This window comes from Oreochromis niloticus, linkage group LG3 (genome assembly GCF_001858045.2).
Source record: "Oreochromis niloticus isolate F11D_XX linkage group LG3, O_niloticus_UMD_NMBU, whole genome shotgun sequence".
In the NCBI taxonomy this organism is placed as follows: Eukaryota; Metazoa; Chordata; class Actinopteri; order Cichliformes; family Cichlidae; genus Oreochromis; species Oreochromis niloticus.
In genome coordinates, this window is record NC_031967.2 from 52888775 (window position 1) to 52908308 (window position 19534).

General features: G+C 39.8%; 1 protein-coding gene across 1 annotated transcript; it reads right to left on the reverse strand.

Annotated features, from left to right (window-relative positions):
- Positions 1–7149: 7149 nt before the first annotated feature.
- LOC109199321 (nectin-4-like) lies at positions 7150–18716 on the reverse strand. Its single transcript, XM_019354618.2, has 4 exons — positions 18631–18716; positions 18256–18354; positions 9080–9418; positions 7150–8841 (listed from the first exon to the last, which is right to left on the reverse strand). The coding sequence occupies exons 1-4, from the start codon at positions 18641–18643 to the stop codon at positions 8585–8587; spliced, it is 708 nt and encodes a 235-aa protein (XP_019210163.1). The 5' UTR covers positions 18644–18716; the 3' UTR covers positions 7150–8584.
- Positions 18717–19534: the final 818 nt, after the last annotated feature.

The window sequence follows — 19534 nt, forward strand, 5'->3', positions numbered from 1 at the left end:
CAAACAGATTAAAGTCAAATAACATTTTAAATACTTAAGTAATTCTTAACTATTTGAATGAAATAATCCACGAATGTTAGTGTTTCACATCATAATAACAGCATTACAGACTCGCAGTATGAAAATATTGCATAATTGTGGTTTTAGTGATACAATAGTTTCCAAAATACTCGGTCTTTGCAGTGTAGTTAAAAAATGTGATATTTATTGAGTCTAATTAATTGTTTTTGGATTTATTTTTTAATGTAGGTAATGCTTGTGTCTGTGAATCAGTAACACAAATGGAAGAAACTGGAGAAGGTACTGTATATCTTTTGAATATCAAAGAGCAATTTGAGATGCGAAGGCTTTTTGACTGAAGAATTTAAGTTTTTGTCTCTTCATGACATCCTTAAACTTTCTATGTCTTCATGTGGATGTTTTACAGGTCAGTGAAAGGAAAAGGAAAAAAAGATGCATTTTGTGAACCCACTGTTGCTCCTCTGCTGCACAAATATCAGACATGCTTCATATTTTCTACAATTAGTTTGTTTGAAGATAATAAAAACAAAATACAGACTTTCAGCACAAATAAAGCAAGAAATAAATTATTCAAGGTTCTATAATCACTTGTTTTTTTACATTTTAAAAATTTAAAAATAATCATTTGTAGTAAGTAAAACTGAAATATGTGATCCTGAGTGACTGATAATGCAACTTTATATAATTTAGCTCTGAATAATCTCTGGATAGATTTTATTATAGAGGGTAGTAACATGCAAAATGAAAAATCTCCTGTTTCTGTCTTTGTGACATCTGCAAAATCCAGTAAAGATTTTACAGCACGCAGAAAGTCAGCCATGTTCTTCATTTCTATATCATTGCCTCTCTACTCTTGACGCTCTTTTAGTAAACCTAATCTGTGCAGTAAAATCTTTGGCTTAATATTTCTTAAAAATGGTAAACATCACAAAACTAAAATGTACATATACATGATCTGAAATATGTCATTTTATATTTTCTTCATTACATAGACTCTCCAATGACAGATAACCCTAACCCTTCCCCTCAGATGACTGTGGACCAGACTCAACTTAAATGTTCAAAGGTGCTTCAGGTGCCATAGTGGGCTGGGGGATCCCTGCAACCATTCCAGTTTTCTCTAGCACCCCCTTGAAAAAGAGTGTCCTACGGAGGAATGGAAAATTTTGGATGTTTTTTTTTTCTTTTCTGCTGCTCACTAGATGCTCACCAGCTGAAGTTTTTATTAAACAAAATAAAACAAAAACTTTTGTTTTTCGGAGAATAGATTGCTGAGTTTACAAAGTGCACCTAAAGGCACCACGAATTGCGTCCACGTATTGAAGCACAAATCAGGAAATTGAGTCTTTTGCAGCTTCATTTTGCCATCTTTGTGAGGTTGGCGCAGTGTCAGAGTGTGTAAAGAAATAAAAGAGGTTCGAATGTGTTTGGATATAAACTCAATACAGACTACAAAGCCAGAAATCCACAAAACGTATAATGGCATGTGTTTCTTGAATCATTTGTACGAGCCTGATTTCTCCTTAAACACACACATGCAAAATCAGTGTCAAAAGCATTATTAACTTGGTGCTATTATTATTATGCGCATTTCACTTACTGGGATGCACACAGGTGAAAATCTGTAAAGTCAAGCAGAGAAGTGCAGGTAAAGCAGTTTTCTCTCTTCCTCCAGGTCTGCTTATCACAAACTTTGATTGTTCCAAAGTCCTTTGATTCTAGTTTTCTAGGAGCTGGGCAGAGCACACCCAAACCGATCAAGATCAAAAGAAAAATAAATCTGGGGGAAAGTGATACAGAAATCAGGTGATTTTTCTCCCCACAGAGTGTGACTGCTGCTGTTAGATAAGTCAGTTTAAGTTGAGTGGGTTTAAGGAAAGGTGGAGGAGAGAGAACAAACAATGCTGCCACCTACAGACCAGTTCAATTAAACAGCAGTAATCAAACACTGAGCCAGTTTGTGGTGCTGTAGCTTCTGTACATTTTGAATATTTTAATACATTTGCTCTATGACTGGTTAGGACTTGAATAAAGAAAATATCAAAGCTCACTCTGTATTTCGCTCAGCTCTTGCTGCTCTAAAAAACCCCGTAATGGAGCCCTGAAACATTCACATGTGTTAGAAACACAACCTCTCTCTAAAGACAACCTGAGCTATAGACAATCATGCAAGTACAAAATTCGATCTGATTGCTTTATAATTAAAGACATAACACTTTGCAAGACTTACTTCTCAGAGTTTCAGCCTTTAAAATTCCCCAGTTACTAACAATAAATAAACCTGTTTAATTTGTTTATGCTCAGTTTAGCTTGGCACACAGCCAGACTCAAACAACAGCAGGAAATAAAATCATAAAAGAAAGCTCTGATCAAAGGTCATGATTGCTTTTAAAGGCTGACTAACATCTATGTGGACTGTATGTGGAAAGAGATATGATGGAAAAAATATGTTATGCAATGTTCTAATTAGTGTGAACTGTATAACAGTCACCCAGTACACTTATTCCTACCCAGTTAGGGTGGGATTAAGAAAATGTAATAAAAAGTCACTGGGGACTTTGAGCACTTGCATTAGACCTTGTGCTTTTGCTCCCTTGCAAGAATAAAAGGTCCAGTTCTTCACCGTTTCTCATTTTTGTTAATTTTTATTCTGACAAGTGAGTCTATCTCACCATAATCCTGAATGAAGCTGAATTTGAAAGTTTTACTGCAGAAAGTAAAAATTTAAAATATGTTGTAATAGATTATAAAGAAAGAGAGTAATGTTGTATACTTAAACTGGTTAAAACTTCGCTTTATATTGGAGCTCCTAATACTTTATAAAAATATCAGAGACACTGTACTAATGCCTACCATTTGTAGATGGAAGCTCCTTATGGCGAGTTGTAGTTATTGTGCTATTTTCAGATGCTTTTCTGCTTCGAGGACATTCAATAAATACACAAATATTTAAAATAAACATGAAATTACTTTATTCTCAGTTATCTGAACTCAAAACAGCAACAAACACTGAAGACTTTACACCACTTGGGTCAAAGGACGGCACAAGTTAGCATTAATCATTTCACACTTTGTAAGCAAGTAAGCAACCAATTTATTTATATAGTACTTTGTTTTCAGCTGGGAGTTGTTCTCAAAGTGCTGTACACTTGACATGCCGAAAACGATACACTGAATAAAAATAAACATTTAAAAATAAAATGATGATTGGAATTACATTTAAAATAAAAAAAAAAATCAGCACAAATAGCAAAAATAAAAATGGTATGAAATGATAATTAGAATTAAACTGTACACAGTTCAATTGCACACATTGTAAACAGTAAGTACAATTACTTCTAAGAGCTGTGCTTTTCATTTCACAAAATCGCCAGATCTCGAACTTTTTCTACTGTGGTTCCTTTCTGGAGCCGAATAATTTTTGATTAGTCTTTAACAAAAAGGCTGGAGGTTGCATTTTACTCATTGATCAGAGCCTGAGCAGATCCTTATCATATCCACGGTGTAGTGTAGTCTATTTACACTAGCGTTTGCAGTGTAGTGTACTGCATTTACACCAATCCTAACACTGTATTGTGTCCATTTCAAGTGTAATCTATTTACACTTGTGTTTACAGTGTGTGGTGGATTTTTGTGTGATATGTATAACTATGTAACTATATACTCTATATATCTATGTGCACTGAACATATATATTTTAACTTTCATGTAGAGTCTTAAGCACAAGACATTTTTGCTTCACCAAGGTTTATTAAGTTGGTACAGTAACAGGGCAGTTAATGTAGGGGGAGAGTTCTCTTGAATAATTTACTCTCCGGTAACTAACCTTCCCTAATACACACTCAACGTCTTTAACGCAGCACAACCAAAACAGTAACATTGTAATAGAGATCCTGAACACATCACGATAAAATATCATACACACACACACACACACACACACACACACACACACACACACACTTTGAACCCACACTGAAGTGTTTTTAGGCATGCAACCTGTGTATTATATGTTATAAGATTGTGCCACTTGCTGTATAAGATTTAATAATTAGGATTAATGTGTGACCTTTGACCGTGTCATGACCTATTGTGATAAGCCAGAGCAAGGGGTACTCAGAGTCCTGACTGGCCTTTGGCCAAGACCTTGGCCGCTACCTGACCCCAGCAGCTGTGCTGGGCGTGTGGGAAAGTTACCCAGCAGCAGGGGGCGGGGATACTGGTCCCTATATTAGGGGACCAGAGGACGCCCCCAGTGCTTTTTCCTCCTGCTGCTGCTACCTGTCCGTCTCTGTGTCGCTCTGTTGTCTGTGCTTAAGGCTGTACACCCCGGGGTTTTTGCTTTGCTTGCTTTCTGCTTTGTAATTCTCTTGCTAAATGTCTGTATGTATTTTTCCTGCTGTTCATATGATTCAGTGTATTAAACTCTGTTCCAAGAATTCTACTCTTTTACAGAGCATCTTTTTGAGTGTCTTGATTTTAATTGGATTTGGATCTCCACATCGTTGGTGGAAGAAGGTTATCAGGATGGCTTCAAAATTTGCGACCACAAGTGTATTGAATTTACAGTGTAGCCTAGCGCATTTTACGCTTGTGTTTCAAGTAGGGATGGGTATCGAAACCCGGTTCTTGTTGAGAACCGGTTCCCACTGTTTCAATTCCTTGGAATTGTTTGCCATTTTTGCAAACGATTCCCTTATCGATTCCAGTTGCCCCGAAAGACGTCACCACGTTGCAGAGCGTCATTTACCTGGCAGGTTTGAGCGGCTCAAACGCTCAAAAGTTTGGTTATACTTTACGAGAACGGATGAAAACAGGGCAACTTGCAATACTTGCAAAGTAGATATTTCATTTAAGGGAGGAAACACTACAAATATGCAAAAGCATTTGCTCACAAAACACGCGATAACTTTAAATGAATGTCGTGTTGACAATTCCACTCCGGACTCGTGAATCTCAACCCAGCAGCAGCGGTAACGTTTGCACGTCCTCTCCCGTTAATGCGGCAGGTAAATAATCAACTAATAGTGCATATTATGTTAGTGCGATCTGCCTTATTACAAAACCTGCCATTACTGTGCATTTAGGTGACCATGATGACAGAGACAGACAGAGTCTGGCTGGCGCTTGCTGGCAGTTGTCGCTGCAGTCTACTGTTAGCGTCTCCTTTCAGGCCAGGATAGACGAATGTCACCGAGCAGTGACTAAGTTTGTGGTCAAAGCCTTGCACCCATTTGCCACAGCAGATGCCCCCGATTTTCGGTAAGTGAATGTGTTTAATTGTAGGCAGGGACATTACTGGATATTCTTGTGTAGTTGCTACAGAATAATTTATGTTATACTTTGTTATTGCTACAGAAGAATATTTATTTTATTATTTTACATTTACAATTTTTTTTTTTCCCAGGGACCCCATTGAAGAGTCATAGGCTGTGGATCGCTTAAGATCTCACTGTTGGGTTTGTAAGGCCATGTTACTCCTAAATTTCTATCTTGTTCAAAGAGAAGATATAAAACAAAGTTCTAAGCTCATAGACCTTAGTGTTCTCCTTTTTTAAAAAGAATCGACAAGAGAATAGATAAAGAATGGAATCATTAAAAAGAATCGAAAATGGAATCGGAATCGTGAAAATCTTATCAATACCAATCCCTAGTTTCAAGTGTAGCCTAGTGCATTTTACGCTTGTGTTTCAAGTGTAATTAAGTGCATTTTACGCTTGTGTTTCAAGTGTAAGTAAATGCATTTTACGCTTGTGTTTCAAGTGTAATTAAGTGCATTTTACGCTTGTGTTTCAAGTGTAAGTAAATGCATTTTACGCTTGTGTTTCAAGTGTAATTAAGTGCATTTTACGCTTGTGTTTCAAGTGTAAGTAAATGCATTTTACACTTGTGTTTCAAGTGTAGCCTAGTGCATTTTACACTTGTGTTTCAAGTGTAATTAAGTGCATTTTACACTTGTGTTTCAAGTGTAGCCTAGTGCATTTTACACTTGTGTTTCAAGTGTAACTAAGTGCATTTTACACTTGTGTTTCAAGTGTAATTAAGTGCATTTTACACTTGTGTTTCAAGTGTAGCCTAGTGCATTTTACACTTGTGTTTCAAGTGTAACTAAGTGCATTTTACACTTGTGTTTCAAGTGTAACTAAGTGCATTTTACACTTGTGTTTCAAGTGTAACTAAGTGCATTTTACACTTGTGTTTCAAGTGTAAGAAAATGCATTTTACGCTTGTGTTTCAAGTGTAAGAAAATGCATTTTACGCTTGTGTTTCAAGTGTAACTAAGTGCATTTTACACTTGTGTTTCAAGTGTAACTAAGTGCATTTTACACTTGTGTTTCAAGTGTAGCCTAGTGCATTTTACACTTGTGTTTCAAGTGTAGAATAGTGCATTTTACACTTGTGTTTCAAGTGTAACTAAGTGCATTTTACACTTGTGTTTCAAGTGTAGCCTAGTGCATTTTACACTTGTGTTTCAAGTGTAGCCTAGTGCATTTTACACTTGTGTTTCAAGTGTAACTAAGTGCATTTTACACTTGTGTTTCAAGTGTAGCCTAGTGCATTTTACGCTTGTGTTTCAAGTGTAACTAAGTGCATTTTACACTTGTGTTTCAAGTGTAACTAAGTGCATTTTACGCTTGTGTTTCAAGTGTAGCTTAGTGCATTTTACACTTGTGTTTCAAGTGTAACTAAGTGCATTTTACACTTGTGTTTCAAGTGTAACTAAGTGCATTTTACACTTGTGTTTCAAGTGTAGCTTAGTGCATTTTACGCTTGTGTTTCAAGTGTAGCCTAGTGCATTTTACGCTTGTGTTTCAAGTGTAGCCTAGTGCATTTTACGCTTGTGTTTCAAGTGTAGCCTAGTGCATTTTACGCTTGTGTTTCAAGTGTAACTAAGTGCATTTTACACTTGTGTTTCAAGTGTAACTAAGTGCATTTTACACTTGTTTCAAGTGTAGCTTAGTGCATTTTACACTTGTGTTTCAAGTGTAGCCTAGTGCATTTTACACTTGTGTTTCAAGTGTAGCTTAGTGCATTTTACGCTTGTGTTTCAAGTGTAACTAAGTGCATTTTACGCTTGTGTTTCAAGTGTAAGAAAATTCATTCTACGCTTGTGTTTCAAGTGTAACTAAGTGCATTTTACACTTGTGTTTCAAGTGTAGCCTAGTGCATTTTACACTTGTGTTTCAAGTGTAGCCTAGTGCATTTTACGCTTGTGTTTCAAGTGTAACCTAGTGCATTTTACGCTTGTGTTTCAAGTGTAGCCTAGTGCATTTTACGCTTGTGTTTCAAGTGTAACCTAGTGCATTTTACACTTGTGTTTCAAGTGTAGCCTAGTGCATTTTACACTTGTGTTTCAAGTGTAGCCTAGTGCATTTTTCACTTGCGTTTCAAGAGTGGCTGAGTTCATTTACACTTGTGTTTCAACTGTAGCTTGGTCCATTTTACACTTGTGTTTCAAGTGTAACCTAGTGCATTTTACACTTGTGTTTCAAGTGTAGCCTAGTGCATTTTACGCTTGTGTTTCAAGTGTAGCCTAGTGCATTTTTCACTTGCGTTTCAAGAGTGGCTGAGTTCATTTACACTTGTGTTTCAACTGTAGCTTGGTCCATTTTACACTTGTGTTTCAAGTGTAACCTAGTGCATTTTACACTTGTGTTTCAAGTGTAACCTAGTGCATTTTACGCTTGTGTTTCAAGTGTAGCCTAGTGCATTTTACGCTTGTGTTTCAAGTGTAGCCTAGTGCATTTTTCACTTGCGTTTCAAGAGTGGCTGAGTTCATTTACACTTGTGTTTCAACTGTAGCTTGGTCCATTTTACACTTGTGTTTCAAGTGTAACCTAGTGCATTTTACACTTGTGTTTCAAGTGTAGCCTAGTGCATTTTACACTTGTGTTTCAAGTGTAACCTAGTGCATTTTACACTTGTGTTTCAAGTGTAACCTAGTGCATTTTACACTTGTGTTTCAAGTGTAACCTAGTGCATTTTACACTTGTGTTTCAAGTGTAACCTAGTGCATTTTACACTTGTGTTTCAAGTGTAACCTAGTGCATTTTACACTTGTGTTTCAAGTGTAGTTTAGTGCATTTTACACTTGTGTTTCAAGTGTAACCTAGTGCATTTTACACTTGTGTTTCAAGTGTAACCTAGTGCATTTTACACTTGTGTTTCAAGTGTAGTTTAGTGCATTTTACACTTGTGTTTCAAGTTTAGCTTAGATGCTTACATAAATGCACTATGTTTACACTGTATCAGGTGTATGGTGTAGTGTACTACATTTACACTTGTTTTTACTGTGTATTATGTTTACGGTGCCATTCGCCATTATAACCTCAGTGCCTCGAATCCAACATGCCAAACACATCTGAGCTAATTGCACACGAGCTAGCCAAATGGTTGTAGCATGCATTTTGAGAAATAAGAAAATTTCTCTGATAAGAGTTAAAAAAAGAACCAAAAATAAAACAAAAAACAATAAGACAAACACTAATTCAAATTTCTGCACTAAATGGTTAGCATGTTTTCTTTGTATGTTTGCACTATTCAACTTACTTGCAAACAGCGGTCAAGACTGAAAAACCTGCAGCTCTTCATCTGTTTCTCTCCCAGAAAGAAGAGACTTACAGTTTAGCTGTTGACTGATCAGTTGGTGTTCAGCTGGATGACTGTATAAATCCATCCGCTGCTGATTTTTACGGTTTCTGTAGATCAGAATACCAACAACAAAAATAAGTAGCATAGCAGAAATTGACAGACCAACTATCAGTTTAGTCTTCTCTTGTCCAGCCTCTTTTGATTCATCTTCCTCTTGTACTGGCTGACCTGCAGGTGAGAAACAGGTGTGAGGTGTCGGCTGTCAGGTAGGTGATGAGTGAAGAACAGAACAGAATCCATTTCCTCTTCAAACTGCTGTCAGACATTATCTACTGCACTCTGATCACATCACTCAGACCAGCTGCTTTCTACAAAGTCTCATCAACAACATCTTTAGAAACAAACATCAACAACCAGGAAGCAGCTTCACCTCTGATCACACACACACTCAACTCTACTCACTCACCTGGAGGAACAACAACTCTCAGGTAGATTATACTGACAGGATCAATTTCCAGATACGCTCTCTTCCTGCGGCTTGTTCCTGTCCTCACACGACATTCGTATTTGCCAGTATCAGCAGTCGTAACATTCTTCAGAATCAAAGACGCATCTCCGTCCTTTAGATACACCCGGCTCACAAAAGATGGATGCTGGTGTTTTGGATCGGACCGCCCATCCCGATACAAAAGAACATATTCCTCATTTAGATCAGGTCTGCTCCACTCTATACCTATGATGTTGTCTGGAGCTTGACATGGCAGAGTAACATCCTGTTCAGTCTCAGCTGTGATGATTTCCTGGCCTGAAAGAGGAAACAACACAGCGCAAAGGGTTTAATGTAAAACTGCACAGTGATATTTGCCAGACACGGCCAGCCACAGTATAAAAATTACAGTCAGAAAGCCTCAATTCTGAATGGGTAATGTCATTGTACATCTGCTACAGTCATGATCGCACCAGGGCTGGACTGTGACAAAAAATCGGCCCAGGCATTTTGACTACAGACTGGCCCACCAGGTATTATTGGAAAAACCATATAGCCTTTGTATGAAAACAAAAGCTGTTGTGACAGTGATGTACACTGTCTTGTTGGTATATTTGTTTCAGTCTAATACACTTAAACCTACACCATCCTCCCTATTCTGGTATTCTAAACAGTACTTAGCCAAAACCAAAAGACTGCTTTGTCGAGTTAACCTCCTGAACTATCTACAACACATGGTGGAAACCTGAAATTAAGACAGAGAAGACTAGAGGTGAGACATGATCATTACTGATTACTGATGACAGATTTAGATATATTTTCATAAACCATTCATTTGCCACATCAATAAACAGCATGGCAGGGCAAAATACTTTTTTCTAACATGGCAACCTTTAAAAAGTGAAAGGAGACAGAAAGACAGGTGAGAAAGAATAAAACTTAATTGACTTTTTGATGGCATTTTACACACAGTACTGGTACAGAATCTGGGAAAATACTGGCATCATATACAGTACTTATTTCTGAAGAAATTATGATGGAACTCTGAAAAAAATTTACTATATACAATAACAGATTTCTATACATTTGAAATCACATGACTATGGTTTTAAGATTCAGATACTTATTTATTAAAGCTAGACATTTTAAATGTTGTAGTTGTTGTTGTTGTTAATTTATGTCAAACATGTAAACAATATAAAGGTACATTTAATAAAGAAAATAAGAGAGAAAAAAATACTATACAAAAGTCAATACATTTCAATATAGCTACAGTTCTGATTCATTTACATGTTGAAGGGGAGAAAGAAAAGTATATCTTTGTTCCCCCCTTTCCCTGTTAATGCCCTACCTGGCCCCCTGGCAACACTTTGCTAGATCCGCCCCTGCACAGTTACCAGCTGTCAGCTACTTAGAAAAGGATCCTGGTGTTATTTGTCTCTCAGAAACAATTCATAACTTCCCTTCAACTCATTCATGTCACCTAAAAGGTAAACCTGTTTCTCCATCACCTGTTCAGCCCTGATGATTCAGTAAGGACATCTCCTGGTTTCATCTTCATGTTTCCCTCTCACCAGATAACCAAACTGATATCATGACCAGCAGGTTTTACAGCTGTGGCTCCAGCAAACATCAGCTGATACTAGAAATTAATATTAAATAAATTCTAACAACAGCTGATCAAGCTTAAACGTGCTGCTGTTGTTTATCCGCGGGTTTCCTCTTTTTGGCGCAAAGTGGGCGATAAACAAACAAGAGAGAAAAGCCGATTGAAGTAGCAACAGAAGAGGGAGGGGGAGAGAATGAGAGAAGAAGAAACAGCGTAAACACAGAATAACTCCAGGTTTGTGTCTTTTCCATTCTAGCTGAAGTACAGGACAAACTGTGTTTCCTTTCAGCTCAGTAAGAAACGCGTAATATTTTCTCTGAATGCGGGACGATTCCGTTTTTTATGGGACAGTTGAAAACTCTAATAACTAACCTTGTGAATAAAATAAAGTTCACTATCAGTAACATCACAGCACCCACCCAGCTGTATAGAAACTAGCTAGTACGCAGTACGAGTTATTGTAACTGACGGTAAAAAGTCAGCACAACGAAAATAAACTACACCTAAACTTGGTTTATATCTGACCCAGATAGACTGCAGGTCATAACTTCTTACCTGAAGTTCAGTTTATCTGATACTTGGACCGGTGGCCGCCTCAGGTCTCTCCTCGTCCTGCCTCACCTTTCCCTCATCCACCTGCTGGGCTTCACCACTTGCTAATGTTACTGAATCTGTGGAAGCTCCGCAATAGCCACCGCCAAACAACTGAGCTATTTTTCCCAGCATCTGGGCAATCCACCACCTTTCAGTGTTTATACCATTACGAGAAAAAAAAGAGAAAAAAAAAAACATCGGCCCATAAAAACAAAAAATCACCATCGGGCATACCGGGTAAATGCCCAGTATGCCCGATGGCCAGTCCAGCTATGGATCACACTAATTTAAATCTTTAAACTTTAACCTTAAAAATTTAAAATATTTTTAAAAATCAATTTAATAAACTTAGGGTACATAATAGAAACTTAGTAACAAAACAAATTTAAGTGTTTGAGGTGACAAACTCAAAGGCCAACACCCTGCAGGCCCCAGGGTACCATCTGGAACTACTACCATTTTTACAAACACAAAAACTATGAAGACATTTCAAGAATTAAATGTCAGTTCAACATGTTCAGCTGACATCCAGCCACAAAATAATTTTTATATGCTGATCAACCCTGTGTGTTGCATAGTTTTGCTTTAGAAAACCCAAGAGTCATTTAACAGTTCTTTCGGTGGGATTTAATTTACTGAAGCAGAAATACATTTCACTTATTTAGTTATCACAGAAAAAACAGGACAGATTCACAGATATGTTATTCAGTAAACACTGAGTTTACTGTAGTCTGTACTGCAGTCTCCCATTATGGGTTAATTCTGAGCAGGAAACCCAGAAACGGACTGCTGCTCTGAAGCTGAGAGGTTAATTTAGCAAGAGGGATTTGTTTATTTTTTATTACACTGATATAAATTACATGAAGCTGATGATGATCCTTTGGACTTTGTCTATCACGGGGCATTAGGATTTATAATAATAATAATGGATTGCATTTATATAGCGCTTTTCGGGACCCCTCAAAGCGCTTTACAATACCACTATTCATTCACTCTCGCATTCATACACCGGCGAAGGCAAGCTACAGTTGTAGCCACAGCTGCCCTGGGGCGCACTGACAGAGGCGAGGCTGCCATATCGCGCCATCGGCCCCTCTGGCCAACACCAGTAGGCGGTAGGTGAAGTGTCTTGCCCAAGGACACAACGACCGAGACTGTCCGAGCCGGGGCTCGAACCGGCAACCTTCCGATTACAAGACGAACACCCAAGTCTTGAGCCACGATCGCCCCATTATAACTGGTTGTAAACTTGTAACACTGTACTTTTTAACCCTAGAACACTATCGCCGGGTGATTTACACCCGGGAAAATACATTTACATGATTTCTCTCTCCTGCAGCTGTTTGCGTGTCGGGGAGCCTGTGCCTTCACCAGGGAAGTCTCAAATTTCCCAGGAATGGGTGGACCAAAGACCAGCTTTCCAGAGTCATTATTTTGTTTTAGGAGGGTTTTTTTCATCTTGTTAGACATGGCACAGTTGAAAGTAAAAGACGACCACTCTAATTTGTCATGTGTTGTCATATTTTGATATATTTGATTACTTTTTATTGGTTATATTATATCGGGTAAAAATCACCCGGCACTAGTGATTGTGTTACTATTTATAGCGATAGTGTTCTAGGGTTGACACTGTACTTTATATTTTCTGGTTGACTGGACCTTATTGGCCTTAAACATTAAAGACATTAAATAACTTATTCAAAATTGTCAACCTTTTCTTTTATTAAAAATGAAATATTAATACTTCCCAACCTGTAGAGGTTTTCACTGATCACAATCCTCTCGTGTTCCTCTCTCGTATGTATAACAACAATCAACGACTGATGAGGTGGGCTTTAATTTCACAAAACTACAACATTGAAATAAAGCATAAGAGAGGATGTGAAAATATTGTGGCAGATGCCCTTTCAAGAATGTGATGGTGTAAGGTTAACAAACTTACACGTTTGTTTATCTGGGTGGGGGTGTTACATCCCCCAGGAGGATGTCTCTTCTCCCTACTAACTGTTTGTTTTGTCTAGGCTCCACCTCCTCTGCCCTGATTGGATGCTGCTCAGGGCCCAGCTAATTGTTAATCAGCAGAGCACTACTTAAGGCCTGTGGAGCTGTGCTTCTGTGCCCTCTGGCCATTTTGGTTGCCATACCTATGCAGGCTTGCATGCCCTTGTAACTTGTATGAGCATTGTTGTTTTCTTGTTCAGACTGCTTGTAGGGGAGAGCTGCCTTTTGCTTTGACACCCTATGTGTTGTTAGGTAGGTTATGGTTATAGGTTGTATATTTTGTTTCTTTGGAGTTAGGTAAGTTTCTTTTATTTCTACATCAGGGATGTTTTGTTTGTTATGTTGGCCTTGGCTCTCCCTGACGTTATACCTCAGTCTGAACCCAAATCTCATCACCAGCATTAAATAAACCTTCTACACTTACCATCTTGGCTCCTCCTTCACTATCCACCTTGATGTTCGTCCCTTCAACCCCCTATACTAGCCAGGCGACGTAACATAAATTGGGCGCTCGTCCGGGATAATATCTACTTCCGGCGCCCCCCCGTGTGCGGCAGCCTGTTACAGCAGCTCTGCTCATTCTGAGTTTCTTTCTTTCTTATCTTTTCTTCTCATAATTTTTCTATAACTAACGTATTAGTAATTAGACTCTGCAACCATGCACTACCGTTTTGTGCTAGTTCTGTTCGTTTTTCTTAGTTTTTTTCTACTTTTTTCACCCGTGTGTGGAGACCCAGAGCGGGGATCCTTTGTTTACAGTAAGGATCAGCTGTTAGCACTGCGTCCTGCAGCAGTACTGCCGGAGGACAGACCCGACATTCCCAGCGAGCTGAGGAGGAAAAGACGGGGGTGTCGTGCTGGGAAGGAGCGCCGTCGCCCGAGAAGGAGACGTTATCGACCATCTCTTCCTTCTGTAATTATTGGAAATGTCAGATCTTTGCCCAATAAAATGGATGAGCTCACGTCGCTAACCTGGTCACAGAGGGAGTACCGGCAATGTAGCATCATGATGCTAACGGAGTCGTGGCTAACACCGCTAACTCCGGACACGAGCGTGACACTACCGGGATTCCAGCTGCTGTGAGCGGACAGGATGAGAGACAGCGGTAAGAGGAAAGGAGGGGGACTGGCAGTGTTTGTGAATGACAGATGGTGTAACCCTGGGCACATCACTGTGAAAGAACAACTCTGCAGCAGAGACGTTGAGCTGCTAGCCGTTAGCATGCGTCCATACTACCTGCCCCGGGAATTCTCGCATGTTATCGCGATAACAGCGTATGTCCCCCCCTCGGCCAACGCGGATGCAGCCTGTGACTCTCTCCACTCTGTGGTCAGCAGACTGCAAACACAATCTCCGAGAGCCCTTCTCATAATATCAGGAGACTTTAATCATGCCTCACTGGACTCCACACTGCCCACATTCACCCAGTATGTGACCTGCCCAACCAGAGACAATAAAACACTGGACTTACTGTATGCCAATGCTGAAGAGGCATACAGTTCATCACCTCTCCCTCCCCTGGGCAGATCTGATCATAACCTGGTGCACCTTGTCCCTGTGTATGAGCCCTTAGTGCGCAGGGAGCCACCAGTCACCCGCACAGTGCAGAGATAGTCGGAGGAGAGCGAGGAGGCTCTTAAGGATTGTTTTGAGTCCACTGTGTGGGAGGTGATCTGTGACGACCACGGAGAGGACATCGACAGCCTTACTACATGCATTACGGACTATATTAATTTCTGTGTGGATAACACCGTACCTACCAGGACTGTACGGTGTTTCTCCAATAACAAACCCTGGATTACCCCAGAAATTAAAGCCGTCCTCAAGCAGAAGAGGAGGGCCTTCAAATCCAAAGACAAAGAGGAGTTGAAAAGGGTGCAGAGAGAGCTGAGGGGACTGATAAGGAATGGGAAGGACAGCTACAGGCAGAAGATGGAGAACCAGCTTCAGCAAAACAATGTTGGTGAAGTCTGGAGAGGCCTCAGAACCATCTCAGGCCACAAACATCAGAACTCTCTGCCTGGGAGGGATGTGAGGTGGGCAAATGAACTGAATCATTTCTTCAACAGATTTGATTCAGCCATGAGGCAGTCTCCAACATCGGCTGCAGACTCACCCACCCCCACTGCTGCTGTTCCAACTCTGACACCTCAGACACTTCACACCTCCTCTATTCACCCTGCTCACTCCTCCCCACCCCCAACAACAACAGCATCCAATACACACTCAACACAAGGCTCCAGCCTGTCTCTCTCAACCACCCAGGTTAGGAGGGAACTGAGGAGGATTAATGGCAAGAAGGCAGCGGGCCCAGATGGCATCAGCTCGAGGGTCGTCAGGTCCTGCGCGGACCAACTGTGTGGTGTGATGGAGCACCTCTTCAACCTGAGCCTGAGGCTGGGAAGAGTCCCACAGCTCTGGAAAACCTCCTGTGTTGTTCCAGTGCCAAAGACTTCACGCCCCAAGGACCTCAACAGCTACAGGCCGGTGGCTCTGACATCCCACCTGATGAAGACCCTGGAGCGGCTGGTCCTGGCTCAGCTTCGGCGCCTTGTGAGCTCATCACTGGACCCACTTCAGTTTGCCTACCAGCCTGGCATTGGAGCTGATGATGCCGTCATTCACCTCCTACATCGCTCCCTCGCTCACCTGGAGACCGCTGGAAGCACTGTGAGAATCATGTTCTTTGATTTCTCCAGTGCCTTCAACACTATTCTTCCCTCGGTTCTGAAGGACAAGCTGGAGAACTCTGGAGTGGACCATCACCTCACTACCTGGATTTTGGACTACCTCACCAACCGACCACAGTATGTGAGGACTCAGGGCTGTGTGTCGGACAGGGTTGTCTGCAGTACGGGGGCCCCACAGGGAACGGTTCTGGCTCCGTTCCTATTCACCATCTACACTGCAGACTTCTCCCACAACTCCACCCAGTGCTTCCTGCAGAAGTTCTCTGATGACTCTGCTATAGTCGGCCTCATCATTGATGGGGACGACAAGGAGTACAGAGGACTGACTCAGGACTTTGTGGACTGGTGCCAGCTGAACTACCTCCAGATCAATGCCAGTAAAACCAAGGAGCTGGTGGTAGACTTCCGCAGGCACAAGCATCCTCCACTGCAACCACTGAACATCCAAGGTATGGACATTGAGACTGTGGACAGCTACAGGTACCTTGGTGTTCATCTGAACAGCAAACTGGACTGGACTCATAACTCAGACGCCCTCTACAGGAAAGGGCAGAGCAGGCTGTACCTGCTGCGGAGACTCAGGTCGTTTGGAGTGGAGGGCCCACTCCTGAAGACCTTCTATGACTCTGTGGTGGCCTCAGCCATCTTTTATGGTGTGGTCTGCTGGGGAGGCAGCATCTCTGTTGGGGACAGGAAGAGACTGAACAGGCTGATCCGAAGGGCCAGCTCTGTTCTAGGATGCCCTCTGGACCCAGTGGAGGTGGTGAGTGACAGGAGAATGGTGGCTAAGCTGCCATCCCTGTTGGACAACATCTCCCACCCCATGCATGAGACTGTGACAGCACTGAGCAGCTCCTTCAGTGGGAGACTGCGGCACCCACGGTGTGGGACGGAGAGATTTCGCAGGTCTTTCCTCCCCACTGCTGTCAGACTCCACAACAAAGACTTTAACTGATCAAACACATCCACAAATGTGCAATAACACAAATGTGCAATAATCTTTCTGGCAACCGTTGTATTTTTCACTCTGTTGTATATAGCATTTGTATTCTATTTTTATCCTATTGTATATTTTATTCTATTTTATTCTACTGTATATAGTATTCTATTTTTATTCTATTCTGTACAGCTGTGTACTGTATTTATTCTTATTTTATTTTATTCTAATTGTCCTTCATAACTTTTGCACTGTCCACTTCCTGCTGTGACAAAACAAATTTCCCACGTGTGGGACTAATAAAGGTTATCTTATCTTATCTTATCCTGTTCAATCCATTTTTAGATGGTGAAGGTTTGGAGTTGTTTGTTTCTGCTGGTGTATTTGGCAGAGGTTAGCATGGCAACTGGTGTGTTCAATTTGAGTGCATTTTTGAGTAGTCCTTCTTGGGAGGAGCTAAATGTGTGTAGAAAACATGATTTGTTTGCTATAGCAGCACACTTTGAGTTAAATGTATCAAGGCAAATGGTGAAAGAGGACTTGAAAACTGCTGTTTCAAACAAACTTGTGGAAGAAGGCCTGCTTCCTGTTTCTAAATCACCTCGTTTGCCAGTTCCTCTTGACAGGACCACTAATGAAGGAGTGAAGCCTGCTGTGTCAAAGGGAGAAGGGCAAAACCCTGCTGCTTTGGAGCAACAAACAGTGGAAAATTTAAGTACTAATGGCTCACTTGTCTTTGCCTTGGTGGCACTAGTCATTTTAGCCAACCTGGTATTCCATTTTAAGATTAAACCTCTTCTCACCCAAAATCTGGTGTTCATCTCCTTTTATGTTGCGACTTTTGAGCCGAAGTTACGACCCAGCTCAAATCATCCCCCAGTAACATCCCCAAGTGTTACTGGGGGATGTAACAGTATCTTATTTCCATACGGCTAAATATAAAAAATAAATAAAAATAATTGTTTTGGTATGATATCTAAATCAGATATGCAGTTTGAACATTTCTTAGAAATCAAAATGTTTGAAAATAATGTTTACATATATAAAAATATACTCTCAACTTTGATGAGGGAATCTTTACATAGTATTGTGCATTACAGACAGTTTTAGAGGGATTGTGTGTGTGTGTTGTGTGTGGCTGTCAATAGTTTCAGAGTTAAAAGTGTAGAAAAATATTGGAAGGCTGCTGTGTGTTTATTCCTCCATAATTATCATCTATCAGCTATCAGTGAGGCCTTTGCATGACGTAAACAATGAGCTGACGTTTAAATAACTGAAGTTGGTCCAAAGTCATTTTCTATATCAGAAAATAGTTTAACTCACCACCGAAGGAAGTTGGAGTGAAAACGGCCAACAGTAAAATCAACCGGAGACTGAATGAAGACGTTGCATCAGACATTTCAGCTGTCCGAAAAACAGAAACTGAAAAAAAGATTCGAGATTAAATTAAATCTACCGAGTCGGAGAGTTCAAACTCAAAGGTAAAAATGCTCAAAGTTTTCGGTCATTTCCTTTCACTTTACTGTTTTTCAAAGAAACACATGAAGAAACAACTCGCCCCGTGTCACGTATGACGTTACATATCATTTATAACGTCCAGGAAGCATGAGGTAAACATCGACACGTAAAATTAGTGACACAGAGTTTCTATTCATGCTGTGAAGTCAAATTAAAGCTGTCATCAAAGCAAGAACAAACCTTTTATCCACATGTAATCGAGTCGCTAAAATTCCACAGTAACACAATGCGTTACTTCCGCGAACACTTAGGTGCGCTCAGCCTCCCTACCTTCAGGGAACACGTGATTTTCTTGTAGCCATGACAACGCTTTTTTTTTAAATCTTACAATAAACAGTTCTCAGCGTATTTATAGTCTAAAGTCCATCATACTTTTCAAAATGAAAAAAAAATTCACAACTAATCAGTCTGCCTGCAGTGTCATACTCTAAACCAATCAGAAACCACACTTGACATGTGCCAATGATGAAGTAAACAAATTACTGTCAGATATGAAAAAAGTACATTCTCACAAAAGTTAAACATAAAACAAAAATAATAGAAAAAAATATACCAATAAAGTAAGAATACATTTTATTTAGACAGAGAGGAGGCGGCTCATGTTAAATAACATCCTAATTAAAGAAACCAACTTCAGGGATTCTGTAGCTTAATAAAGTTGATCTCATTCAGTCAATAATTTATTCACGGTTTACTTAAAATAAATAAAATCTGCATTTACAGTACTTCACAAATTTATTAGAACACTCGTCTAAAAACATCAAAGATATTTTTGAAGTCTGTCAGAAAAAATTGTTTACAATTAAAACTCATATTATTCTTAATTAAAGAAATCACAAATTGAATTGACATTTTATATTTATATTCTCTGTTCACGAATGCAAATACATAAGTGTAATTTGTCATCTTTATTAAAAAGAAATAATAATAATATTGTGTTTTACTGTTTTTTCTGCTTCTTTTTAAAACAGTAAATGTGAAAATTCTTAAATAACAGTAGCAATTATATTTTCACATTAAATATATCAATTTAATTAAAGAGCTTGTGCACACAGGTGGATTAACCATTACAGAAACATAACCA